The sequence below is a fragment of the Myotis yumanensis genome, unplaced genomic scaffold (assembly GCF_028538775.1).
Source record: "Myotis yumanensis isolate MYYU_CA2020_CCGP unplaced genomic scaffold, mMyoYum1.0.hap1 SCAF_1, whole genome shotgun sequence".
Classification (NCBI taxonomy): domain Eukaryota; kingdom Metazoa; phylum Chordata; class Mammalia; order Chiroptera; family Vespertilionidae; genus Myotis; species Myotis yumanensis.
The window spans coordinates 13,599,723-13,625,886 of NW_027223752.1; the positions used below are offsets into that span (position 1 = coordinate 13,599,723).

Below are 26,164 nucleotides of genomic sequence, written 5' to 3' on the forward strand. Positions count from 1 at the left end.
CAGGGAGAGCCGGGGGCCCTCTCTCCTGCCCACCCTGGGGGGGCGGGCAAAGCTTTTTGGCTCAGCAGTTGGGAAGGAAAGGGCCTCCATCCAGGCTGGTAGCTTGGGAGACACAGGGTGTCCAGGATTGACCCCAAGAGGCTGAGAAGTGGGGGTGGGCACCCACGGCCACCTCGAGGCGCCCTCAGGAACCTCTTCGGCTGGGTTAGGTCTAATCTCGGCTGGGCAGTTCCACTCACCCTCCTGCCAGCGGCCATGTCTGACCTGAGCACAGCTGGGTCCTCCCGAGAGCTCACAGCTCATACTGCCAGCCCCGCCCAGCGGAAGGAAGAGGGCCAGGCCTCCTGTCGCTGGGGTAGCCAGACACCTGGGGAGCTCCTGCTGAACGCCCAGCCCTTGCCCAGCACGTCTGAGCTGTGCTCACTCGATCCTCATGCCTCTGTGAGCCCCATATTGCAGACCAGGAAACTGAGGTCTAAGACGTGCCCCAAAGCCGACCCCAGGTCACACAGCTGGGGCTGCCAGCAGGGCTGGAGGGTGCAGACCACCGAGCCAACCCCTCTCGCTCCGGGGAGGGTGTGGAATGAAGCCCCTTCTGTGATACACAAACGAAGCCTTGATCTTAAAAAACAAATAACTTTAATACCAGTGACACCCATGCACAGGGTGGGAGTCCTGTCTTCCTTGCCCACAGGGCCTCCTGGGAGAGCTTGGCACTGCCCAAGAGGCTGAGCCCACTCAGGGCAAAGCGGGCCACAGGCACCTTCCTCTATGCAGAACCATCCACCTCCCCAGCCGGTCACATGGCCACACGGCACTGGATGTGCCGGGGCCACCCCGAATTCCCACCGCAACCCTAGCTTCGAGTGGAAGCCCCAGAGTGTGGGCTCAGCTCCCCCTCAACCCGCAGGGGCCCAAACTGGCCACAGCCATGCCCACTAATGGGCCCTCCCACCTCACAGGAACACCAGGCACCAAGGAGCTTGCCCAGGAAAGACACCATTTGCTGGAGAAGGGGGGTGGGGTGGGGGGCCCATACTATCTCCCTCTCCACCCCTCCACTCGCCTTTGGAAACCCTGGCTGGGGGTAGTGGGCCAGAGCTCCAGATATCGGCCGACCCGTGTCCCCATTTTATAGATGGGCAGCCTGAGCCCCAGAGGGTACAAGAATTCCCCTTTCCCTGGCTGTGTTTAAAACTATGGAGGATACGGAGCCTCCAGCAAATCCCATGGCCTTTCGGCGGTCCCAGGTCAGCCTCCACTGGGAGTGGCAGCAGCAGGGGTACCCCCCGCAGTGCCATGTGGAGAAGCTGGGGTGCATTAGGAGAGGTTCAGTTCTGATACCAGGAGGCAACGGGGCTGCCTGTCCTCATCCTAGAGCCTGGACAGGTGGCCAAGAGGGGCCTGGAGCTCTGCCAGGTGGAGGATGCGCACTGAGTGTCACTGGGCAGCCCAGCCACGGGAGAGCTGGGGTGGTGGATGGGATCCCAGGGAAGCACTGGAGTGTTGGCTGGGTTTCTGGAAACTTCCAGGTAACAGGGCCAGCTTCCTGACTGCACAGCGTGGGTGTGAGCATCCCCACTTCACAGCTGAGAAAAATGAGGAGTCAAGGCTGTGGCCAAGGTAACCCGGCTGATGAGTGGCACCGGGCCCAGATCTGATGGAGTCCCAGCCCTCCGGTCTGCGCAGGGGGCCGATTTATGTGGATGTTGGGTGGATGAAAGGTGGCCCCGGGGAGGTCACGCCCTCTGTCAAGGGGGCGGAGCTTCACAGGCTGGAGGGCTGGGCCAGCGCAGGCCCCGAGGCGGCGGGCACACCCTCGTCCTCGGACTGGTCCTCGGGGCCACGTGCATAGGTGAGCACGATGGTCACGGTGGCGAAGGTGGCGGCGTTGACGGGGAAGGCGCGCAGCAGCGTGGACGTCAGCCCGCGCGTGAACACACGCCAGCCCTCGGCGCGGTAGCTCTGGCGCATGCAGTCGAGGATCCCGTTGTAGCGCGGGGCGCCCCGCACCCCGTCGGCCTGCAGCCGGGACTTGACCACGTCCACGGGGTAGGTGGAGAGCCAGGACAGGATGCCCGACGTACCGCCCGCCAGCAGCAGCTTGGGCACCAGCAGCGAGTCCCCCGGCTCGCAGCCCAGGGCACGCGTCACCACGTCGTAGGTGAGGAAGTAGACGCCGAAGCTGGGCGTCTCGCGCAGCAGGGTGGACACCATGCCCCGGTTCACGCCGCGCAGGCCCTCGTGCCGGTAGATCTGCGCCAGGCAGTCCAGGGAGCCCTGGTAGTTGCGGGCCGCGCCCACGTCCTGCAGCTGCAGCCGCGTCTTGGCCAGCTCCATCGGGCAGCAGATGACGCACTGGATGGCGCCGGCCGCCGCCCCCGCCAGGAACTGGTTCATTGGCGAGTCTTGGCCCAGGGCCCGCAGGGTGTTGCCCTGCACGCCGAACACCAGCGCGTTGATGAAGGTGAGCCCCATGAGTGGTGAGCCCAGGCCCTTGTACAGGCCCAGCACCTGCGGGGCAGAGGGGTGTCAGGTGCCCACCCCCTACCTGGGGCCTGGGCAGCCCAGCCTACCTCTCCTGGGAATCTGCACTGCAGGTGGCGGCAGCCCCAGCCCACCCCAGGCTTCCTAAGGATCAAACAGAGCCTTATTAAAGCCAGAGCCCCCAACCTGAGCGTCCTGGGCATTCACACCATCCCATTTCCAAAGTCCCGATTCCCCCAACAGGCTCCCGAAGCCTCCTCCTGGCTGGCTCCGCCCCTGCCCACCTGCCCCGGCCCAGGCCACTCACGCTCTCCTGCTTGATGATGGACTGGAAGCAGTGCAGGGTGCCTCGGTACTGGGGCTTCTCCAGGCTCTGGACCTGAAGCCTCACCTGGAATGAAGGCCCGGTGAGCGGTGGGCAAGCCAGGGACAGAGCACCCAGCTCCATGGCACCCATGACCACGGCAGAGGCCAGACCCACAGGGCAGGGGGCCACGCAGATAGCTTTCTGTGGCTTTTGGAATCCCAAGGTGGGATGAGGCCAAGTGTCCGCGCCTCTTCAGGGAGGGGTATCAGTGAGCAAACAGCCAGAGATAGCCAGCTGCACTGGACGACACCCAGAGGGGCAGGGGCCCCCCGACCTGAGACGGGTAGAGGCTAAGTGTGAACAAAACCAACTCTGTCTCTGTGACCTCACTGTCCTTAGCAAGGAGAGCAAAGCCTGCTAGGTGATGATGACCTGCGTTCCTTAAAGTGTAGCCATGGGCAGTATTGTCAGTTAACAGCGGGGACAGCATGACAACTGAGAAAAAGATCAAATTGGTGGTAGTGTCAATGATACGCTTCTAACCCCTGGGTCTGGGGTGAAATGCGGCCCAGGGACCACGTCTTACAGTATCTAGAATGGAGAGCTTTAAGGTTTGGGGAGTCAGGAGCTCCTTTAGAACGAATGACCCCGCCCTGGAAAAGTGGTCGTTCTCACACAAGCCCAGGAAGACCCCTGATCCAGGGGGGATGATTTTTCTCGACCAGCCCCGCCCAGGCCCCCAACCCAGGACCTGTGCTATGCCCTCCTGACCCTCCTGCCCCTCCTGCCCTTGCTAGGCCCACAGGGAACTTGGGGTCAGGCCCAGGGAGGACAGAAATATGGGGTTCACCTGGTCTCTGGGTGAGGCTTTGGCTCCCCTATAACAGAGTTACATTTTTGCTCAGGGTGGAGCCAGCTCCAGCTCAGGAAGTAAAGGCGGTTAAAGCAACACAAAATTTCAACATCGCATGCGGGCCTATCCCCTGCCCTGGGACAGCCACTCCCTGGCGAAGGTGTCCCCGGCTACTGTCATGTCCCTGGAGTCTAAGGACAGAAACCCACCCTCGTGTGAGGGCAGTGTGGCCGAAGACAGTGGCTGTGGTTCTAGGCTCCACAGAGGGAAACCAAATTTTGGACTCAAATTTCGGTCTCCAGGGTCTGGAGGAATAAACTGGGAACGTGCCTGCTGTGAGGCAGTGTGACTGACACAGAACACAGGTGTCCCCTCACCCCTCTGGAGCCCAGGTCTGATGACACGAGGCTCAAGGAAAGGCCAAGTGAAATGGGCCCTGGCCTTGGGAGTGAGGGGGGGGGGCGGGGGTTGGAGAGGGGAGGGGGCTTCGGGCCTTGTTCTTCTCCCATGATTCCTAGCACTTTTGCCCTTTCCTATACATTAAGTTTTCATTTCAGCTGCAGAGCTATGAAACAAATCCTATCTCTGCAGAAGCAAGCATGTATGACATTTCTGTTTTTCAGCAGACATCACCCACCGGGCGGGGACGATGTATGAAGGACTGTGGGTTTTTTCCTTTTAGTTTATATGTCTCTGTTACGGTTAACAACTTGAATTACTTTTGTAACAGAAAGCCAACCAAGAAGAATGTGTGTGTACCTGATGACTATACACAGAAACGTCGCCTGGAGCCAGTGCATAATGCGGGGCCCTAACATCCCTGCTGCAGGACACCCAGCCCCCAGCTCGCACCGGGTGTGAGGGCCGGTTGGTCTGCTGGAGGAAGTCACTTGCTTTTCTACATTTCCCAATTTGCTTGTAAGAAGAGCGTTTAACTTTTATAATGGAAAACAGCCAGTGAAAAAATGAAGCCATTATAACATTAAATTAAACCACAAGAGCGCTCCACGCCCAGCACCATGTGAGCCCTGGGCGGGAAGTACGGTCACGGGTGATGACTGGGACAGGTTTCTCCCCTTTATAAAAAACTCAGATTTTAAAGACAGTTTGCCCAGATGTGATGCTGGTGGGGAAAAAAAAAAAAAGTCACAGATTTGCTCCCTCTAGGTGCCCGGTAAGGGGGTTCCAGAGAGCATTAGCCCAGGAGGTGCAGAAGCTCCTGCACCCCACTTGCTGCAAGGGGTGCTTGTCCGGCTCAGGAGCCAGAGGGGACAGGGATGCCAGGACCAGTGCTCTGGCCTGAGGGACCCAACGGGAGCCTGCAGAAGGCCTGGCCAGGCCTGGGCTGAGTCACAGCTCAGAGCGGCCTCCGCAGCGCTGGGCTGAGGACGTGAATCAGAGCCACTTCTTGGCTGGACGCAGCTTCAAGAGGCCTTTACAACACGTGACCACCAGATATAAACACAGCACAACGTGGACACTGCCAGGCTGGCCTGGGCTGCCTGGCTGTGGACAGGCTTCACAGGCGGTCAGCTGAGCAGAGCCTGGGCAGCCGTGTGGACACACGCCACCAGGGCCTCGCTCTCGGTGGCCCTCAGGGAACTCAGGAGCCGCTGTGTGGCCAGAAAGCCTGGCCCTTCGGCCTCCTCCCCGGACCCGCCCGCAGTGCGATGGGAGGAAAACTGTGCTCTTCGGGACCGGCCTCTCCTCCAATGTAGCCTACACCGTGCGCCGGTCACCACCGGGGCCCCAGGAATCTTGCCCAACCCCTCACCGTGCAGACGGGGATGTCTGGGCCCAGAAGCAAAGTGACAGGCCCACGTCACTGCGCAGACCAGCGGGAGGGAGGCCTGGCCCTGCACCAGGCCCAGGGACAGACCTTCCCCAGGAGCCAGTGCATTAGGCGGGGCCCCAACATCTCTGCTGCAGGACACCCAGCCCCCAGCTCGCAGGTCCTTTTCCTGGCACAGGAACCCCTGGGTCCGGAAACAAGGAGACCGGAAGCCCGCCTCGAACCAGCGAAGGGGATGTCCTTGCCTGAGCTCTGCCCTGCGCCCGTGGGCAGTGTTCACAGGGGACAGGTCTGCCCTGTGCCCTGCCGTGTACAACAGCCGCCCTGGCTCCCGGGCGAGCAGATAAGGTCGGGCCCTGACTTGGCTAGTTCAAGGGCGTGAAACCCCAACCACAGGGAAAATCTGAGCTGGAACCTCTGGAGGGAGGACGTGGCCTTGCTTGGTTTCTGCTCTGAGGCGTCTGAGAACCTGGGACTCGGGTTTCTCGGGGTGCGGGGCTTGCTGCGTGCAGCACCGCACAGGTGTGCACCTGCCCTGGGAAACGCTCACCAATGTCTTGACAATGACGGTCACCTTCCTGGGGAATCCTGACGAGTTTGGATTTTTCTGTATTTTCTCCCTGAGCTTTTCTTTCCTTTAGGAAGCGGTCTGAAGGAGTTTTGCAAGAACAGTTGGGGATCCCTGCTCTCGGCGAGGGGAGACCGGCCCCCCGGTCTCAGCTGGCCAAGCCCCAGGATGGACCTGGACGGGCTGCCCCCACTGGGAGATGTGGGGCAGACCAGGAGGCCCGGCCCACTCGGCTCAGTGGGTAAGTGGTCGCCCATCTGGCGTCACAGAGACCCATTCTCCATGTTCCTCTAGAACAGTGGTTCTCAACCTGTGGGTCGCGACCCCTTTGGGGGTTGAACGACCCTTTCACAGGGGTCGTCTAAGACCATCGGAAAACACATATATAATTACATACTGTTTTTGTGATTAGTCACTATGCTTTAATTATGTTCAATTTGTAACAATGAAAATACATCCTGCATATCAGATATTTACATTACGATTCATAACGGTAGCAACATTACAGTTATGAAGTAGCAACGAAAATAATTTTATGGTTGGGGGTCACTACAACATGAGGAACTGTATTAAAGGGTCGCGGCGTTAGGAAGGTTGAGAACCACTGCTCTAGAACCTGTGGGAAGACGCTGAGGGTTCCTAAGGTGGGCCCTGGGAAGGAGCCCCAGCCACCCAGACACTGCAGGCTTCTGTCTTCTGTATGGGCCTCCACCGGGCCCGACACTAAAACCACGACAAGTGACTCACCTTGACCGTGTCAAATGGGTGTCCCACCAGCACGCCTGCCACACCTGGAGGAAGAAACGGGGACTTGAAACCCAGATGTCTGACACCTGCAGTGGGGGGTGGAGCTATGGGAGGCCGTTACCTGCTGTGCGCCGGGCTCCTCCCCGGAGCCCCTTAATCCTCATGGCTGGAGGATGAGGGAGCATGTGAGGGTGACATCCCCAAGGTCACGCCAGGATCTGTCCAACTCAAAGCTGGTGTCTCTCCCTCACCCTGCTGCTCACGCAGCTGAAACAGAAGATGTCCCCTGGGGGCTGCATGGTCCCACTGCTCCAAACACCCCTGGCATTGGCAGGGGACTCCAGAAACTTTGGACTTGGACACTCACTCAGAATTGGGTTTCCCCTCTGTCACCAGCTGGCCGAGCTCACAGAGGGCTCAGTGTCTGAGCCTCATCTCCGAGTCAGTCCCGGTGTGAGCACCGACTTCCCCCAGGGGATTCCCGGGAAACACCCACCCAGGACCTGGTGCGTGGCAAGTGCCGGCTGACCACTCCCTTCCCGAGTGGGAGTCGCCTGATACCCAGGGAACAGCTTGTGACTGTGGTCATGCCTGGTGGTGTGTCGGCCCCGGCCCTGCCAAAATCCAGCCCCCCTCGGGGACAAAGGCTCACAGACACTTCTGAGTCCTGCACGCTGTGCAGATTGCAGACACCTTGTTACCCCACCTCATGGCGGAGATGCTGAGGTTCAGTGAGACTGAGTAACTGCTGCGCTTTCCTCCCTAGGATTTTTTAAAAATATGTTTTTATTGGTTTCAGAAAAAGAGGAAGGGAGAGAGAGAGAGATATCGATGTGAGAAAGAAACAGCCATCAGTTGGTTGCCTACCATACACACACCGAGAGGGGGATGAACCTGCAACCCGGGCATGTGCCCAGGCCAGGAATCGAACCTTGGTGCAGGGGACGATGTTCAACCCACTGAACCACACCGGCCAGGGCTTCTCCCTAGAATTTTATGTGTGTACATCCTAGAGTCCTTTTACTGCCAGGAGTGTTTACGTATAATTAAAACAGCTAACATGTATCGTTTCTGCCTGCTGGTTATTATTCTTAGTTTTGTACCTATACTAGTTCTCTCTCTTGATACCTATACAGAAAGGACTATTCGCCCATTTGATGGATGAGGAAACTAAGGCATGTAACATGTCCACGCTACACAGCTAGAAATGGCGGAGCCGGGCCCGGCTGGTGTAGCTCAGTGGTTGAGTGTCGACCAATGAACCAGGAAGTCACAGCTCGATTCCTAGTCAGGGCACATGCCTGGTGTTGCAGGCTCAGTCCCCAGTAGGGATCATGCAGAAGGCAGCTGATCAATGATTCTCTCTCATCACTGATGCTTCAATTTTTCTCTCTTTCCCTTCCTCTCTGAAATCAATAAAAAATATATAAATTAGAAATGGTGGAGCCAGGACTCAAACCCTGTAACCCACTGGGAAATGCCCCCCGGCAATCCAGCTCTTCTGCAAAAGCCATTTTTTTTAACGCCGCCAGGGAATGGTTCTGTGTCTGCTGAGGTTCTGGGGCGAGGTGAGAAGGGGGCGGCGTCCCAGAAGTCCTTTGGCTTCCAGGCTTTTTCTGTGTCAATAACTGATTTATTCAGACAGGAAGACTGAGATCTTATCGTGGACTTCAGGAATGCCGCTGGAGATGCCAAGGGCGTGTGCCTTTCTTCTTCAAAACAACCCTGCCTGGCACTGCACCAGCCCTGTCACTCTGCAGACTCACCTTTTTGTGATCAGAGAAAATTTCCACTTTCACTTATCCATCACAGTCGCCATCGCCAGGCCTTTCCTCCTCCTGGAGCCCTGAGGCTCACAGGTGGACGAGGAGGCCTGGCTTCCACACTGTGGTTTTGGTCCTGAGACACACTTAGCTTCTGTAGCGTGAGATCAGCCTTTTTTTTTCCATTTCATGTTTTGAATTTCAAAATCCTAGATCTAGAGCCTCTCTTCTTGGGCTGTAACTGGATTCGGGGTGACTGGGATACCTAACACTTGCCCGTGGTGTGCTGATTGGCCTTCCTTCTGCCTCCGGCCAGGCCCCTCCAGCCTCGGGGTCCCGGGGATGCAGGTGCTGGGAGCGCTGGAGGTTCCCTCCCTGTGGGAGAGTCCTGCCTCCGGCTCCAGACTTGTCTCAGCCTCCGGGATGGGAGGGGCAGACCCTCACCCACCGGCCTCTGCTGGCAGGCCCCAGGCAGGGTCTCCGGGGGCCGACACCTGCATTCCCACTCGCTCCCTTCACTGGTCTCAGCGCCCTCGCCCAGAACATTCTGCAGGCACAGAGGGGGCCGCGGGGCCTGCCTGCGTCAGGGCCTCAGGCCCCCAAAGCCTCATCCTTTTAACCTCACAGTCACCTGAGAGCCAGGAGGCCTCGCCAGGCCATCTCCCTGAGAGGACCCTGTCTCCCAACTCCAAAGCCAGTGCCCGCTGCCCTACAGAAGCTGGACTCGCGGGGACACCTCCCATCCCATGACCGTCCAGAGAGGCGGAGGGAGCCACCATCCTGAAGGCACCTGGCAGCGGGGCGGGGGGGGGGGGGGGGGTACCTGTCCTCCCCACAGGGCGTCCCCCTGCCCACGTTGCACTTCTCTCTGCACTTCCTCCTATCCATGCCCCCAGCAGGGAGACCCCAACCAGAGCCCAGGGTCTAAGCAGGCAGAAGACCTGAGGCTGGCCCCCTGGTTGGAGAGCAGGCGCATTCTGAGCCTTCCAAGGCCCCGAGGTTGCTGTCAATCCAGGTCCTGCCTGGCCTCTCTCAGAGCCAGTTGAACAGGAGACCCACCCTCAGACAAACAGCCTGTGTGCTGTCTGTCCTCCCCTGACTGGGAAGGCAGAATCTAGGGACCCCGGCCACTGAGGAGAAGCTCCGACCTCATCTGCCCTGAGCCTCCAGGCCTTGAGGAGCCAGACAGGGGCATCTGGAGGGGCGAGGGCACGCTCTGAGGGGGAGGTGTCACCTGCACATGGTTCCTGCAGCCTCCCTGCCAGGGCCAGGCCATGCCAGGGGGCCACGGCGGCCCTGGCACACAACCAGGTCACTGTTGCATGGGTTAAAGGGGCGAGGACTGCCCTTGCCTGCTCTGTGGTAGGAGCGGGCAGTATGATTTTGTACTAGTCCCTCCACTTCTCATACTGACCCTTTGCACCCCTCCCGGCAGCTACTTCCACCCTCGTCCACCTGGGAGGCTCAGGCCTCGGCTCACACAGCAGGGAGGTAGGTGGGCACCACTCACCCTGTGCTTGCATGGGGACCCCAGTGGACAGTGGGGGGCAGCTGGTGAAGCGCCTACAGCTCAGCTGGACCCTGGGGCCTGGTGAGGATGGGCCGAAAGGCATTCTAGGAAGAGGTGCCGCCTGAGCAAGAGCCCAGAGTGACTGGACGTCTCTAAGCAGGCCTGGCCTGGGACGAGGATTCCTACCCCGAACCCCAAACTCCCAGGACACCTGCAGGAAAACAGAAGGAATCCTGCCCCTCTGGGGAGAGAACCCACATTCCCCAAGAAGTTGGGAAGGGGCCTTGGCCCTGGGACAGCCCCCCACCCTCTGGAGCCACCACGGAGTGGAGGGTGGGGGCAGCGGGGCGGGGCAGACATCAAGGGAAGGGAAAGAGGAGCGGAGTGGGATCAGAGGAGGGTGGAGGGATAACAGCTGGATGGGCAGAGGCCCCTCCTTCCTGTCTCCTCCGGGGCCTGGGCTGGGAGAAATTCTCCACTGGCTTCTTGAAAACTCTGGGGTTTCTACCCGCTTTTGAGGCTCTCGTCTGTGGTTTCCTGAGGCCTGACTGGGTAACAGTCTGGTAAATTCTTAAATCCCTTCCCACACACCACACTCCCTTCACCAGCCTTCTCTCACTCAGAGCTTAAGGCACGCCTCTTCCTCCGGGGCACCCACCACTGGCAGGTGCTGGAGGAGAGAAGCCGGAGGTCAGAGCTGGACTGGGCCCGGGACACCCAGCCAGCCCTCTCTCTGCCCAGGAGGCAGGGCCTGCCAACTCATTGCCAAATTCCCATGGCGAAACCTGGCTCCCAATTAATACCTGTTGAGTAAATTAACTCTCCAAGTAAAAGCTAAAAGCCAAACAGGCAGGGCCACAGCAGACCCGGGACTGCACACCCACCAGGGCCTCCAGGGAACGCAGCCTTGGACCCAGCCAGCGTCAAGGCCCGGCCTCCGGGAAGGTGTCCCACGTTGGGAGACACGTCCACGTAAGCCCAAGAGCTAGCCACAGGGCGTCAGGCCACTCTGCCACTCGGGTGGAGTCCGCCCCCCAGCAGCTCACTGATAGAGGCAGGAAGGGGGCAGCGTGCGAAAGGAGACCCGGGCCTGGGGTCCAGCGGGCGCCTGGCAGTGCTCACAGGCCGGCCCGCTGGGGGGTGATTGGTGCCCCAGCTCTGCCCAGAAGGCTGCAGGAGAAGGTGGAGCCAGCCCCAAACTTCTCGAGGCCCAGGGAGCGGACCCGCTCCAGATGGGATGGAGCTGAGGGACGAGGATTCTTACCCCGAACCCCAAACTCCCAGGACACCTGCAGGACACCAGGGGCCTTGGGCGAGGAGGGCGCAGGGGGCGGCGAGGCATCTTCCTGGCGGCCCCCCCCCCCCCCCCATCTCCACCAAATCAGAGCTGCCGCGGGGCCCCAGACCTCCTGCCCGAACGCGCCTGGAAGGATTTAAAAACAGCAGCTCCCGGGCCTGGTGTCAATTCACGCCCACGAGAACCCCGTGAGATGAGAGCTTTCTTATCCCCATTTTGCAGATGAGAAACCCCAGCCAGGGGGCCAGCTGCTGGGCCGAGCGCCCGCAGGTGAGCTGGCCTCCCAGCCCTGGCGCCCGGCACGCAGCCCGCCCGCCTCCTTACCCCCGGCGCATCCAGCCAGGAAGTCGAGAGCCATGGCCGTCCTTCCTCCACGTCCTTCTCCTTCTCGGGCCCTTTGCGGGGTCGGGAGCCCCCGGCTCGCGGAGCAGATACTCGGTCTGGCCGCCGCCTCCTGGCGCAGAGCCTGATCAGCGCCGGGGCAGGGGTGGCAGCGGCGGCGGCGGCTCAGCGCGCGGCTCCTCGCCCGGCAAAGGTGCCCGCAGGCCGGCTCGCGAGCCCTCGAGGCGGTCCGTCGGCCAGTGGTCCCCGACTTCGGGCCGCGCGCCCCGCCCCTCGGCCGGCCGGCGGCGGGGGGTGGGGGGAGGCTCGGGCGGGGCGCAGGGCGCAGCGAATGGGCGGGCGGGGTGCGGACAACGCCCGAGGCCTGCGCGCCGCCGCCGCGCCTCATTGGCGGGCGTGCCCGGGGGCGGGGCGCGGGGACGTGGCGGGCGGGCCGGCGGGGGGGGCGAGGCGAGCGGACAAAGAGTGTGCTTCGTGCGCCCGCCCGCGCGCCGCCCGGGGCCGGAGGGAGCGCGGTGTTCGCAGAAGCCGGACCGTGGACCCGGCCGGGAGCTCACACCCTGACCCGGCCTGGAGCCCGGGAACCCCGCGGCGTGCGCGAGGCGTGCCTGCTGGGAGGGACGTGGGGTGCGCTCCCTCCGGACTGGGCCCGGGAACCTGGGGCCTGGGTTCAGATCCCGGCTCCGCCGCTGGACCTCAGTGTCCTCGTCTGTATAATGGGGACATGGCCGCGAAAACGGATGTGGAGCGCCTGGCCCCTCCAGACCTGCAGGCTTGCGCACAACTAACTAGTTGCCTCGGGGAGCCTTCGCCCTCCCGCCTGCGCGCCCCTGTGCGGGGGGCGAGAGGGGGGTGTCTTGTGGGAGGGCGGCCCGGGCCCCTGGTCGTCCGGCCCTACACATGGCGTCTCAGGGTCTGAGCGCTCCGGCATTTCGGGGGGCGGAGAGCGAACCTGAAAAGGGAACGGGGACTCGGGCGCGGGGCGCGGCCAGGCCCTCGGAGTCCTGCACCTGCCTGCGGACTGTGAAGCGGGGGAGGTCCCTGGACCGGGCCGGGAGCCGCGGGGCAGGACCGGGCCATCGCAGCGCGTCCAACGCGGCGGCCAGGACACCCTGTGGCCGTGGCCGGAGCCGGAGTGCGGCTCTGGGTAGTGGGGGGAGGGGGTAAGGAGCAGCCGAATCCGCTGCCGCCACCCCCACCCTGGGAGTCCCTGAGGTTGGGGCCACTCCCTGGAGACTTCCCCCCACACTCCTTCCCAGCGGCTCATGAAGTGCGGACTGCGGACTGTCCGGTTGGGGCCCGAGCTTGGCTGGGAGCTCTCTCCTTCACTGTGGGAGTCAAATAACACTCAGGGGCCAACTTCCTATTCACCACCTGCGGTCAGGACCACAAAGCCGTGCTTCCGGTAGCAGGGCACACAGCGCTTTCACTCTAGTTTGACGGGTCTGGTAGCAGGATGGAGAGTACCGTGGATATATCTCAGACAGGTTGTAAAGGCGATATTTGGTACGAGGGGATGATGTCAGGCATATGTGAACAGTGAACTATAGTGACACAGAGGCCTCTGGGAAGCCAACCAGCAGTGTGGTTTCCTTTTATTCTTCTTAGAATCTAAGTAGAGCAATCATTCAGGAGAGACCCAAACCCAGGTCTGCTGACTCCTAGTCCAGTGCTTGTGATGGCTGGTGGGCCCTGCATTAGGGGTCTGGAGGCCTGGGTGTGAATATCGCCAGCCTTGCCGACCCAGCTCCATGCCTCAAGGCAGCAGGGGAGGCCGAGGGTGGAAGAGTGACCAAGAACCCAGAAAAGCCGCAGCTTGTAGGCCCCAGAAGTCTAGACCCCAAACAGGGCGGGAGTGGACGGTGGGGCTGCTCAGGTGGCTGGAGGCCTCTGAGACCATGACAATTAAACAGGGCAACCCTATGTCCAGGTGTCGCCTCGAGGAAGGGGTGTCCCTGGGCTGCCCAGACCTCGGGAGGTAAAGCACAATAGCCTGCAGCATCCGTCCCTGTGTTTGGAGGTTTAAGAGGAAGTCACGTACCTTAACAGGGCAGTCAGTCAAATTATTATGGAATGATTGAACAGTGCTGTGCCTTTAATGCCCTGCTTGGGGCAGGTTGCACAAGCCCTCCTACGAAGGTAGATGTGAACAAAACCAACTCAAAAAAAAAAGAACAAAACCAACTCCATCTCTGTTACCTCTGACCAGGCTCACTGTCGTTAGCAAGGAAAGCAAAGCCTTCTAGTTGATGATCCTCTGCGTTCCTTAAAATATAGCCATGAATAGTATTGTTAGTAACAGCCAGGATGGCATGACAACCGAGATCAATATCAAAATAGTGTCAATTATAAGCAGTCACCTGTCTGTCACAAGGCCACCAGGAGGGGTGGCCCCGGCACTCCTGCAGTCCTTATCCCTGTGTCTTGTCAGTCATTAGCTGGTTGTGAAACGGAATTTTTGGACTGGAACCCGGATTCTTTGTCCGCCAGAGTCGAAGAATGAATCCACAGACAGAGAGTAGTATAACAAAGGTGGAGATTTATTGAAGAACAAGTACAGACTCCCACGTGGGGAGGGGGAAAGGGTCCCACTGAGTTCCTTTTCCCTATGGCTTATAAAGGCTGCAGATCCTGGTGCCTTGATATCCCCTCTGATTGGTCACTATTCCCTTAGACTGGATACTATAGTAACTCCTGAGCTCAAAGGTCGAACACCACATGGGACATGTGAGGCCTCCTCCCTCATTGTTCTTTTCTTTCTGGCTTTCTTCCTTCTTTATTTTGTAAATATAGACCTTTTTGGCTACTTCCAGCTCTTTGTCTTATGTAAATGCAACTGTTGCCGCTCCCTGCACCTGGCTTCCTTGTGTTATGGAGATGTACCTTCTCCCAATCTGTAGCCCTGTGTTTTTCCATGGACCCCAATTCTAAAGATTCCCTAAGCCTGCCTGTATTCCCCTAAAATTCCTGTTTCAGTTGTACTGTACAAACAGCACTGTAACGGGTCTGGTAGCTGGTAGTGGAGAATAATCTGTGCAGAATTGCTGGTGTCTGACCCAATTTTCCGGTAAGTCAGCCACCCAACAATAAATTCTGATGTGTTCTATTGGAGTCACCTGCTTTGTCTTTCAGTCTGAGGATACCTTCTGGTTACAGTGCCTTTATACCTGTGCCCTGCCATCGGACAGTCCTGGCTCCCTGGGGGGCCCTTGGGAAGGGGCCCAGCAGCCTGGGACACAGTCGGCGCTCAATAGTTGAGCTTCAGGAAGCTCCTTGGAGCGAGGCCCCATCTGGGTGATGCCTGCAGGGGTCCAGGTGAGGGATCTGGTGCAGGTGCCCGGCCACAGGCTTCCAGCTTAGAGCTTAGAGGTGGGGCCACTTTGGAGGGAGCCAGTGTTCAGGCTGGAGCCCTTGGGGTTTAGGTGTTATAGAAGACCGGAGAAAAACCAAGCAACGCTTAGAGAAATGGAGTTACACAGCTTTATTACGCCAGCAGACTCAGAGGAGGTTGTCTCTCAAATTCTGAGCAAAGCGATCTGGTGGGAGCTTTTCTTTTATATCTTTTCTAATGTCTTTGTCTCCTAAATATGGGGCTTCCGGTCCCTTTTGCAAGTTTTCAAAAGAGGCCTACGTATGCTTAGCAGATATCTCGCAGGAAGCTTGTAGCCTTGAGAGTACAACACAGTTCAGTAGCCCCAGTACGGATAAGTAAAAGACACCTGGTATGGGGGTAGCTAGGGATGGCAGTGGAGCCGTTTGCAAGGTCAGACAGGTAAGCTTATTTTACCTATCATTAGAGCAAGCATGTTTTACAGAAGCCAATAATAGCAGAATTAATTCACAGAACAAAGAACCTCTGTCTAGTGGAAATTTCAAACAGCAGTTTTTTTATAAAATAGAGGTTACTAGGCTTCATTCCCCACTGGCTTTATCAAATTGTTGACTCTTCCCGTGAGGTAGGGATGGCCCCGGTCAGGTTGAAACGGCCCCGGTGTGGTAGGGACAACCCCGGTCAGGTTGAAACGGCCCCGGTGTGGTAGGGACAACCCCGGTCAGGTTGAAACGGCCCCGGTGTGGTAGGGACAACCCCGGTCAGGTTGAAACGGCCCTGGTGAGGTCGAGACGGCCCCGGTGAGGTTGAAACGGCCCCGGTGAGGTAGGAACGACCCCGGTGAGGTTGAAACAGCCCTCGTGAGGTAGGGACGACCCCGGTCTGGTAGGGACAACCCCGGTCAGGTCGAAACGGCCCCGGTGTGGTAGGGACAACCCCGGTCAGGTTGAAACGGCCCCGGTGTGGTAGGGACGACCCCGGTGAGGTTGAAACGGCCCCCGTGAGGTAGGGACGACCCCGGTGAAGTTGAAACAGCCCCCGTGAGGTAGGGACGACCCCGGTCTGGTAGGGACAACCCCGGTCAGGTCGAAACGGCCCCGGTGTGGTAGGGACAACCCCGGTCAGGTTGAAACGGCCCCGGTGTGGTAGGGACGACCCCGGTGAGGTTGTAACGGCCCTGGTGAGGCTCAGACGGCCCTGGTTAGGTTGAGACTACTCCAGTGAGGTTGGGACAAATAAAGGGGACCAGTATGGACTGATGAACAGGGGTAGATACAGAAGCAGAGCAACATTGAACAGAATGTTAAACTACAGTGGGAAGCCTGGGGAGGGTTGGGGGGGGGGGATTAAGAGACCAACTGAAGGACTTATATGCATGCATATAAGATTAACCAATGGACACAAGACACGGGGTGGGGGGGGCGGGGGGTAGGGGCCGGGGGAATGTCAAGGGGGGGAAAAAAGGAGACAATGTAATACTCTTTGTAATACTTTAAGAAATAAAAATTATTAAAATATTAAAAAAAAAAAATTGTTGACTCTTGCCGAAACCGGTTTGGCTCAGTGGATAGAGCGTTGGCCTGCGGACTGAAAGGTCCCAGGTTCGATTCCGCTCAAGGGCATGTACCTGGGTTGCGGGCACATCCCCAGTGGGAGATGTGCAGGAGGCAGCTGGTCGATGTTTCTCTCCCATCGATGTTTCTAACTCTCTATCTCTCTCCCTTCCTCTCTGTAAAAAATCAATAAAAATATATTTAAAAAAATATCATTGACTCTTGTGGGCCATTATTGGGGATGGGGTTATATCGACCCCTGAGATTAGCCTTTTGCCTTCTCACAGGGAGAAAGGTCCAGTTTGTGGGGAGCAGTGTAGGGGTGGCCTCTGCCGCAGGGAGGAAGGGGTGAAGGCAGGCACTGGCGAAGATGGGGTTACCTGGGTGCACGGCTGGGTTACTGAACTGCAAAACCTCGTTTCCCCTTAGAAGCTCTTCCTCACGGGCTGTGTTTCTGGGCCCCCAGAGGGAGAAGCATTCACCAGGAGGCAGAGACAGTGACAGCGCTGCTCTGTGCCGGGCATGGGGACAAGGCAGACACTGCTCCCTGACTCGGGGGCTTCCCTGCCATTGGGGAGAAACCAGAAAGGAAAAAATAAAGTCATCGCCGAGTAAAGGAGCTCGCGAGGCCCCATCTGCGAGCCTGCGGGGTGTCCGTGAGGCTTCTGTGTGTGTTGTTCTGTTTCATTTCCTGAGGATAAAATTACAGCACAGGACGTGCTTTCTCAAACTCCTCGTGTTCTCCAGTCCCGGACACCCCGCTCCCAAGGGAGTGCCCCCTGCAGGGTGCTTCTCAGATCCCAGCCTTTAAGGGGCAGGAGGTCCAAGGCCAGAGCAGCAGGAGCACAGGGAGTGGGGAGGGAGAGCCACGGGGGAGGGGGGTGTGAGGGGGACACAAGCGGTGAAGCCAGGTGACTGAACAGTGTGGGGTTGAGTTTTTATTTTGTACAGCTTTTATCATTTCTGACACAGGATAGGCTCAGTGCGGAAAAATTAGGAACACCAGCCGGGAAAGAAAGTCACCTCTGGCCTGGCTAGCTAGCAGGGCTCAGTGCTTGAGCTTCGACCTATGAACCAGGAGGTCAGGGTTCGATTCCCAGTCAGGGCACATCCCTGGGTGGTGGGCTCAATCCCCAATGTGCAGCGTGCAGAAGGCAGCCAATCCATGATTCCCTCTCATCATTGATGTTTCTATCTCTCTCTCCTTCTCTGAAATCAATAAAAATATATCTTTAAAAAGATTATGTTTCTGGGGGAAAAAAGTTGCCTCTGTTCTCCTACTGAAGTATGGTAGCAATCATCGCAGGTAGAAACTATAGTTTAACTTTAACCCTGCTGTTTGGCTTCTGTACTTATTTGCTTTAACAATAGAAAAGTTATTTTGATTTTCTGAATTATATAAATTATCCCATTCGATTGAATACCCTATTGATTGTAATGTGAATATCCCATTGGTTGCGGTCATACTGGTTATCGAAGCACATTCTTCTGTACCTGGGAAGGACAGCACAATTATCCCAAGGTCAGAGGGCTCCAGATAACGTGTCCCTGTGACTCAGTGGTCCCAAGACCCTAGGGCTCTAGATAATGTGTTTCTGTCAACTCAGTAATCCGGAGACCCAAAACTATCCTTCCTATCTAATAATTGACAAACGTGGTAATTGATCGTACCTTTGCTACGCCTCCCATTGGCTAATCAGTGTGATATGCAAATTAACCACAAACAAAGACGGCGGTTAATTTGCAAACGTAGGCTCCAAGCGGTGGAGCGAAGCCTGGCGGCCGGGGCCGGCGGAGCAGCGAGACCTCACGGCCCTGGGGCTGGCGGAGCAGCGAGGCCTGATGTTTCCGGGGCCGGCTCCAGCCAGAACTCGGCCAGAGCGGAGGCCTGGGCCCCTGGTGCTGGAGGCCAGGGGAAAGGAAGGCCTATTGCACAAATCTCTTTGTGCAACAGCCCTCTAGTAATTTAGATAACATGCTTAAGACTGCTTCTGTAAACTGCTTTTTTGCAAACCAGGTTCCTCATTCCAAACCTTGGGATGTAATCACAACCTTTGTGATCTTTGCCTATATAAGTCTGGTGTTGGGGCTGGGAGGGCACTATGAGAATTGGGAGAGCGAAATGCCCCCTCATAGTCCCGGATTTGCAATAAATGTGACTCTTTAATTTGACTTCTTGAGGTGTCCTTGTGTGATTCTCGGGGTACATTACAACACTACCCTAACCCGCAGAATTCAGTGAAGGAGGCTGTCTGGACCTGGGCTGGGGGCAAGGCTGGCACTCAGAGTGCCCCTGGGTGAGTGGGGGTGGGGTGGCTGAGGACCAGCTGTGTGGACCTGGGGACTTGGGCTGTGCAGGGGCCAGTGCCGGGTGGGCAGGGTCTGGCTCTGCCTTCGGCTCTCGACACCTCTGCAGGAAACGGAAGGTAAGAGTTGATTTCTGTGTTATAAAACCAGCATCACCTCAGTGTAAAAAGGAGCTCGTTTAATTAATCAGCGGAGGAACGGAAGGTTTTCGTGAGGGCCCCTTCGACTGTCTGGGCCAGTGAGGGAGAATCTGGGACCCACAGGTCCCCTGTGGCTGCTGAGGACGCAGTGAGCAGGTGGGTGGCTTTGTGGCGAGGGCTGGGGACCAGCTGCGGGTGTGTGTGGCCTAGCCTTGAGCAGAGCTGTCTGCCCGACGCATCCCTTTCTCCCAGGGAATAACTGTTTGCGTTGTGAATGTCTCCCTGGCCCCTTGTCCGGTCTATCCTGGTGTGTCCTGGCCTCCCCGCTGAGCCAATCTGCCCTGGGCCTCGGCGATGGAGGGCGTGGGACCATCTGGGGACAGCCAGCCACTGTCCTGGGTGCCCTCAGCCCCAGTCCATGGTACCTAGGGTCTCTCCTTGGGTAGATTTGAGGAATCCACTTTTCTCCCTTGAACTGAGTCAATCCGAAGTTGCTGCCACGCTGGGTGGCCGAGGGCTACCTGTCCAGGCGCGCTGGGGGCCTCCCTCCTGGTGCTCCGGGCCATTCTGAACCCACTCGGCCGGCTGGGCCAAGAGGCCAAAGGGAGGCCAGCTCCTCCAGATGAGGTGACCAGAAACCCAAGATGGGCAGCGATATAAATAGACACTTGGCAAATGCTTCCAGTCTAAAAATAGAACTAAAGGGGGCCTGCCTGGGGGAGTCCCTAACTGGCCAGAGGACCAAAGGAGTGGTCCCCAACTGGAGTTGGGGCTGGTCAGGACACGAGGGCCAGGCCGAAGGAGCTCAGCCAAGTGTCCCGGACACAGTGCGTGCTGGCTGTGCATTCAGTTGTCTGTGCGACGCACAGGCCTCACGGAGTCCACCCTCTGGGCCAACCTGGGGCTGGCACTGGGGCCTGGAGTGAGCTGGCCCCCCTGTGCCCTCTCTCGGGGCTCCCACTTCGCATGGGTGGAGAATGGCTGCATGACCACGCTGTCCCTGGCGGACAGGCAGTGTGAGCAGGCACCTGAGGCCACTGGCCAGAGGAGGGCAGTGTGCCCTCACCTTGAACCCTGGGCTGAGCTGGTAGGTACTGGGCCTTGGCACCTCGGGGAAGTGAGAATGGGCGAGGTCAGGAGAAGGCGGGGCGGGGGGGGGGGGGGGGGGGGGACTGGCCGCAGACACAGCAGGACACAGACAGACGGAGGAGAAAGGTGCTGGCCCTCCTCTGTCCACCGCAGCCACAGCCCTGGGGCTGAGCCGGAAGTAGGTCTGCAGGTGCCGCAGTGGCAGGGTGAACCAGACACAGTGATAAGGAAAAGAAGCAAATCGCCAAAAGATAGGAAAGTGGAAACATGCCGGCCTGCTGCAGGAAGACGGTCCGGCCTGGGCTGGCGGCTCTCACTGTCTGTGGTGGTTGCGTCTCTGCCGCCTGGATTTTAAAAAGAACTTGCAGTTATTCCTTTTGTTACAAACTGTGAGAGGCATTTAGGGTTGTCAGGTTCCCCCAGGGCGCCCGGACCAGCTTGGCCCTGAGCCCAGAGGGGCCAGCGGGCGCCCGCGTCCTCCTTCCTTTCGGTTGGGTCCAGGCTGGAGCTGTTTGTGTGATGTCTGTCTCCCTCTAGAGGACGGCCTGGCCTCCTTGCTGGGGCTGGGTGGGGCGGAACATGTGGCTGAAGGAGGAAGAGGCCTAATGCATGCCTAACTGCTAACGGTAATGACACTCCCCATCGGGAGAGGTGGTCTCCTGCCATCCATGCAAGACTCAGAGGGGTCACTCCACTGACCCCAGATCACACAGCTGGGGGAGGTGGAGCCAGGAGCCAAACCTAGCTTGGGTATCCCCTCAACCATGGGAGGCTCCCCCGCCCGCTAAGATCCCAGTCTCCCCAGCTACCAGAGGGCTTTACCATCTACTGAGTCAGGTCAAGCCAGGTGTGAAAAGCTGACTCTGCCCAAGGTCCATCACCTGTGTGTCCATCTATCATCCATCCCTGCATCCATTGATCCATCCATTGATCCACCCACCCAGCGATCCATCCATCCACCCACCCACCCATCCATCTACCCACCCACCCACCCATCCACCCACCCATCCATCTATCCACCCACCCACACACCCACCCACCCATCCATCTATCCACCCACCCACACACCCACCCACCCATCCATCTATCCACCCACCCACACACCCACACACCCACTCATCCATCCACCCACCCACCCACACACCCACCCACCCACTCATCTGTTCACTGACTTGTTTCATGCACTTATTCACTGAGCCTCCCCCGCTGCTTGCCCTGTGCTGGGTGCTGTGGGCTCAGAGACAAACCTGCTGGACTCTGCCTGCCAGCAGCTCACCGCTGGATGGGGAGACAGTTAGACCTGCACAAACCAGACTAAAGGGAAAGGCGTCAGGTTTTCCATTCTGCTGTGGAGAAGGGTGCTTGTTTGGGAGACAAAGGGCAGGTGAAACTTGGCTGCAGTGACTGAGAGAACACGCTCTCAAGTGTCAGCTTCTTGGGCTGCCTTTTCTAACGCACCCCCCGCCCCGTCCCCACCCAGTGCCCCTGAGCCCACCCTACTCTACGTCTCTCCAGGGTCCTTATCACCGTCCCGCAGACTCTGTATTGTTATTTATTGTGTTGGTGTCTGTCTTCCCACCTAGAACAAAAGATCCATGGGTCAGGGGCATTTGTCTGATGCTGGAAGCTGGTCCATCCTTGCTGCTTGACACAGTCGCTGCAGGGAAGAAACATCTGCACAGCATATGTCTCAAGGGACCTGGCATATATGGCATACTGTTCTTAATATGTTTGCTCCCCTTCTTGGCACTATGTGTTTTAACCAGGGTCACCTCTCTGAGAAAGGTTGTTTCCCCAGGTAGGGATTTTTCCCTGAAGTTAGGGAGGGAATAAAACCCCTCAACTACGTGCCAGGCTGGTAGTTAATCACCTTAACTAGCTGCAATCACCCTTAAGCTACATAATCTTTACTCCCTGGAATGGAGATAAGAAACGCCCTAACCTTTGGAATGGAAATTGAGAGGATTAAAATCGACTGGTATAAATACAGATGTAACAAGACAATGATCTCAGAACCTGGCTGGAGAACCCAGACAGAGCTTGGCTAGAGATCCTGGCCTGGCTGCTGATCAACTGAACGTTGTCTCCGTGTCATTATTTCTTCGCCGACGCCGTCCACACCTTTGGGAACCCCTGGACCTGCTGGGGCTGGGCCCCAACAATTTGCCACGATGTACGACCCAGACGAGGATATGCAATATGACGAGCATGATGATGAAATCACCCCAGAGTTGTGGCAAGAAGCATGCTGGATTGTAATCAGTTCCTATTTTGATGAGAAAGGCTTGGTCAGACAACAGCTGGATTCTTTTGATGAGTTTATTCAGATGTCTGTTCAAAGAATTGTGGAAGATGCGCCACCTATAGACCTGCAAGCTGAAGCTCAGCATGCTAGTGGAGAAGTTGAAGAACCGCCAAGGTATTCGCTGAAGTTTGAACAAATTTATCTCTCCAAGCCTACTTACTGGGAAAGAGATGGTACTCCTTCACCACTGATGCCAAACGAGGCCAGGTTACGAAATCTCACGTATTCTGCTCCACTTTATGTAGATATCACAAAAACAGTCACCAAAAAAGGTCAAGAGCAACTTCAGACTCAGTATCAGAAAACTTGTATAGGAAAAATTCCAATTATGTTGCGTTCAACTTACTGCCTATTGAATGGCTTAACAGATCGTGATCTTTGTGAGTTAAACGAGTGCCCCTTGGATCCTGGTGGCTACTTCATTATTAATGGATCAGAAAAGGTTCTGATTGCGCAAGAAAAAATGGCAACAAACACGGTCTATGTGTTTGCCAAAAAGGATTCTAAATACGCCTACACAGGAGAGTGTAGATCATGTCTGGAGAATTCTTCCCGACCCACCAGCACTATTTGGGTTAGCATGCTGGCAAGAGGAGGACAGGGTGCAAGAAAGAGTGCTATCGGCCAGCGCATTGTGGCAACGCTACCCTTTATCAAGCAAGAAGTTCCCGTTATTATCGTGTTCAGGGCATTAGGTTTCGTGTCCGACAGGGATATTTTAGAGCATATTATTTATGATTTTGAAGACCCAGAGATGTTGGATATGGTCAAACCTTCTCTCGATGAAGCTTTTGTCATCCAAGAACAGAATGTTGCACTGAATTTCATTGGCTCGAGAGGGGCAAAGCCTGGTGTCACCAAAGAGAAAAGAATTAAGTATGCCAAAGAAGTCTTACAGAAAGAAATGCTCCCTCATGTTGGTGTCAGCGATTTTTGTGAGACCAAAAAAGCTTATTTCTTGGGGTATATGGTGCATAGGTTACTTCTAGCAGCTCTGGGTAGAAGAGAATTAGATGACAGAGATCACTATGGAAACAAGAGATTGGACCTTGCTGGACCGCTACTTGCATTCTTATTTAGAGGCCTGTTTAAGAACTTGCTTAAAGAAGTACGGATCTATGCACAGAAGTTTATTGATCGGGGAAAGGATTTTAACTTGGAGTTGGCAATTCAAACAAGGATTATAGCTGATGGCCTAAAATACTCTTTAGCTACTGGAAACTGGGGTGACCAAAGGAAAGCTCATCAAGCCAGAGCCGGAGTATCTCAGGTGTTAAACCGCCTGACCTTTGCATCTACTCTTTCTCACCTGCGTCGTTTAAATTCTCCGATCGGTAGAGACGGCAAGCTGGCAAAACCGAGACAGTTGCATAATACGTCGTGGGGAATGGTGTGTCCTGCTGAGACTCCGGAGGGCCATGCTGTAGGACTTGTGAAGAACTTAGCCCTGATGGCTTATATTTCCATTGGATCTCAACCTTCTCCAATTCTGGAATTTTTAGAAGAATGGAGTATGGAAAATTTAGAAGAAATTTCTCCCGTAGCGATTGCTGGCGCAACCAAGATTTTTGTGAATGGCTGCTGGGTGGGAATACATAAAGATCCCGAACAACTTATGAACACTCTCAGGAAATTGCGGCGTCAGATGGACATCATTGTGTCTGAAGTTTCCATGATCAGAGATATTCGAGAGAGGGAGATTCGGATCTATACGGATGCCGGGCGTCTCTGTAGACCACTTCTGATTGTGGAAGAACAAAAGCTTCTGCTGAAGAAGAGACATATTGATCAATTAAAAGAGAGAGAATATAACAACTACGGTTGGCAGAATCTCGTGGCCAGTGGGGTAGTGGAATATGTTGATACTCTAGAAGAAGAAACAGTGATGCTGGCGATGACTCCAAATGATTTGCAAGACAAAGGAGTAGCTTACTCTTCCACATATACACACTGTGAGATTCACCCATCGATGGTTCTTGGTGTCTGTGCATCGATTATTCCATTTCCTGATCATAACCAGTCCCCTAGAAACACATACCAGTCGGCTATGGGTAAGCAGGCCATGGGAGTTTATATCACCAACTTTCACATCCGTATGGATACATTGGCCCATGTTCTCTACTATCCTCAAAAACCGCTTGTGACTACACGGTCTATGGAATATTTGCGATTTAGAGAGTTGCCAGCAGGTACCAATTCCATTGTGGCTATTGCATCATACACCGGATATAACCAAGAAGACTCCGTTATCATGAATCGTTCAGCAGTAGACCGAGGCCTTTTCAGGTCTGTGTTCTACCGATCATACAAAGAACAGGAGTCTCAAAAAGGATTTGACCAAGAAGTTTTTGAGAAGCCTACCCGTGAAACATGCCAGGGTATGAGGCATGCCGTCTATGACAAGCTGGATGATGACGGTCTGATAGCTCCCGGGGTCCGTGTATCAGGAGACGATGTTATTATAGGCAAAACAGTCACCCTGCCTGAAAATGAAGATGAGCTGGAGAGCACTAACAGACGCTATGCCAAGAGAGACTGCAGCACTTTCCTCAGGACTAGTGAGACAGGCATTGTGGACCAGGTTATGGTAACTCTCAACCAGGAAGGATATAAATTTTGTAAAATAAGGGTACGCTCTGTCAGAATTCCACAGATTGGAGATAAATTTGCCAGTCGACATGGTCAAAAGGGTACTTGTGGTATTCAGTATAGACAAGAGGATATGCCTTTCACCTGCGAAGGAATCACCCCCGATATCATCATAAATCCCCACGCCATCCCCTCTCGTATGACCATTGGTCACTTGATTGAATGTCTTCAAGGGAAGGTGTCAGCTATCAAAGGCGAAATTGGTGATGCCACTCCATTTAACGATGCCGTTAATGTGCAGAAGATTTCTCACCTTTTGTCCAATTACGGCTACCACCTCAGAGGAAATGAGGTCTTGTACAATGGATTCACTGGCAGAAAAATCACATCACAGATTTTCATCGGCCCCACTTACTACCAGCGTTTGAAGCATATGGTGGATGACAAAATCCATTCCCGCGCTAGGGGGCCTATTCAGATCCTTAACAGACAGCCCATGGAGGGTAGATCCCGGGATGGTGGCCTGCGTTTTGGTGAAATGGAACGAGACTGTCAGATTGCCCACGGGGCAGCCCAGTTCTTAAGGGAGAGACTGTTTGAGGCATCGGATCCCTATCAGGTTCATGTTTGCAATCTTTGTGGAATAATGGCGATTGCTAACACCAGGACCCATACGTACGAATGCAGGGGCTGTCGGAATAAGACCCAGATTTCTCTGGTGCGGATGCCTTATGCGTGCAAACTGTTGTTTCAAGAGCTTATGTCTATGAGTATTGCACCTCGAATGATGAGTGATTAGCTCTTTTAAAAGACTCCCAACAAGACACTTATCAATGCTTTTTGTGTCTTATTTTTATGATGTGGCTTTCTAAAGTAACAAATAAATGTGTTACATGGTGAGAAAAAGCATTTTATTTGTTCTGTTTGATGATATGCATGCTTTCCTGTAAATAGGTAATACATTTTTGTAGCTAGTCTTGAAAAAAAAATAAAATAATTTGGGGGAGCATTAGAAAGGAATAAAGAGAAATGGCAGGAGCAGAAATATGCGCAAATTGTTCTTCTCGTGAGTTCTATTTCACATGCAATGATTAAAACAAAAATGATAACATTATCTGATATTAAAGATCATGATATTTAAAAGTGAGAAGAGTAAAGGGAACGAAACGAAACGCAACCAAGGT

General features: G+C 56.0%; 1 protein-coding gene and 1 pseudogene across 1 annotated transcript; one reads left to right on the forward strand and one right to left on the reverse strand.

Moving 5' to 3' along the window:
- Positions 1-616: 616 nt before the first annotated feature.
- LOC139009965 (mitochondrial basic amino acids transporter) lies at positions 617-11,937 on the reverse strand. The gene is made up of 4 exons (XM_070414095.1): positions 11,649-11,937; positions 6,755-6,798; positions 2,795-2,878; positions 617-2,514 (listed from the first exon to the last, which is right to left on the reverse strand). The coding sequence occupies exons 1-4, from the start codon at positions 11,680-11,682 to the stop codon at positions 1,768-1,770; spliced, it is 909 nt and encodes a 302-aa protein (XP_070270196.1). The 5' UTR covers positions 11,683-11,937; the 3' UTR covers positions 617-1,767.
- Positions 11,938-22,257: 10,320 nt separating this feature from the next.
- Positions 22,258-25,779, forward strand: LOC139006030 (DNA-directed RNA polymerase II subunit RPB2 pseudogene; annotated as a pseudogene).
- The last annotated feature ends 385 nt before the right edge of the window (positions 25,780-26,164 follow it).

Bases quoted from the DNA above. Each gene is read 5' to 3' on its own strand.
- LOC139009965 (XM_070414095.1), bottom strand. From the start codon at position 11,682: ATGGCTCTCGACTTCCTGGCTGGATGCGCCGGGG. The intron at 6,799-11,648 runs GTAAGGAGGCGG...TTCTTCCTCCAG, and splicing joins CCTGGCTGGATGCGCCGGGG to GTGTGGCAGGCGTGCTGGTG. The intron at 2,879-6,754 runs GTGAGTCACTTG...CCTTCATTCCAG, and splicing joins ACCCATTTGACACGGTCAAG to GTGAGGCTTCAGGTCCAGAG.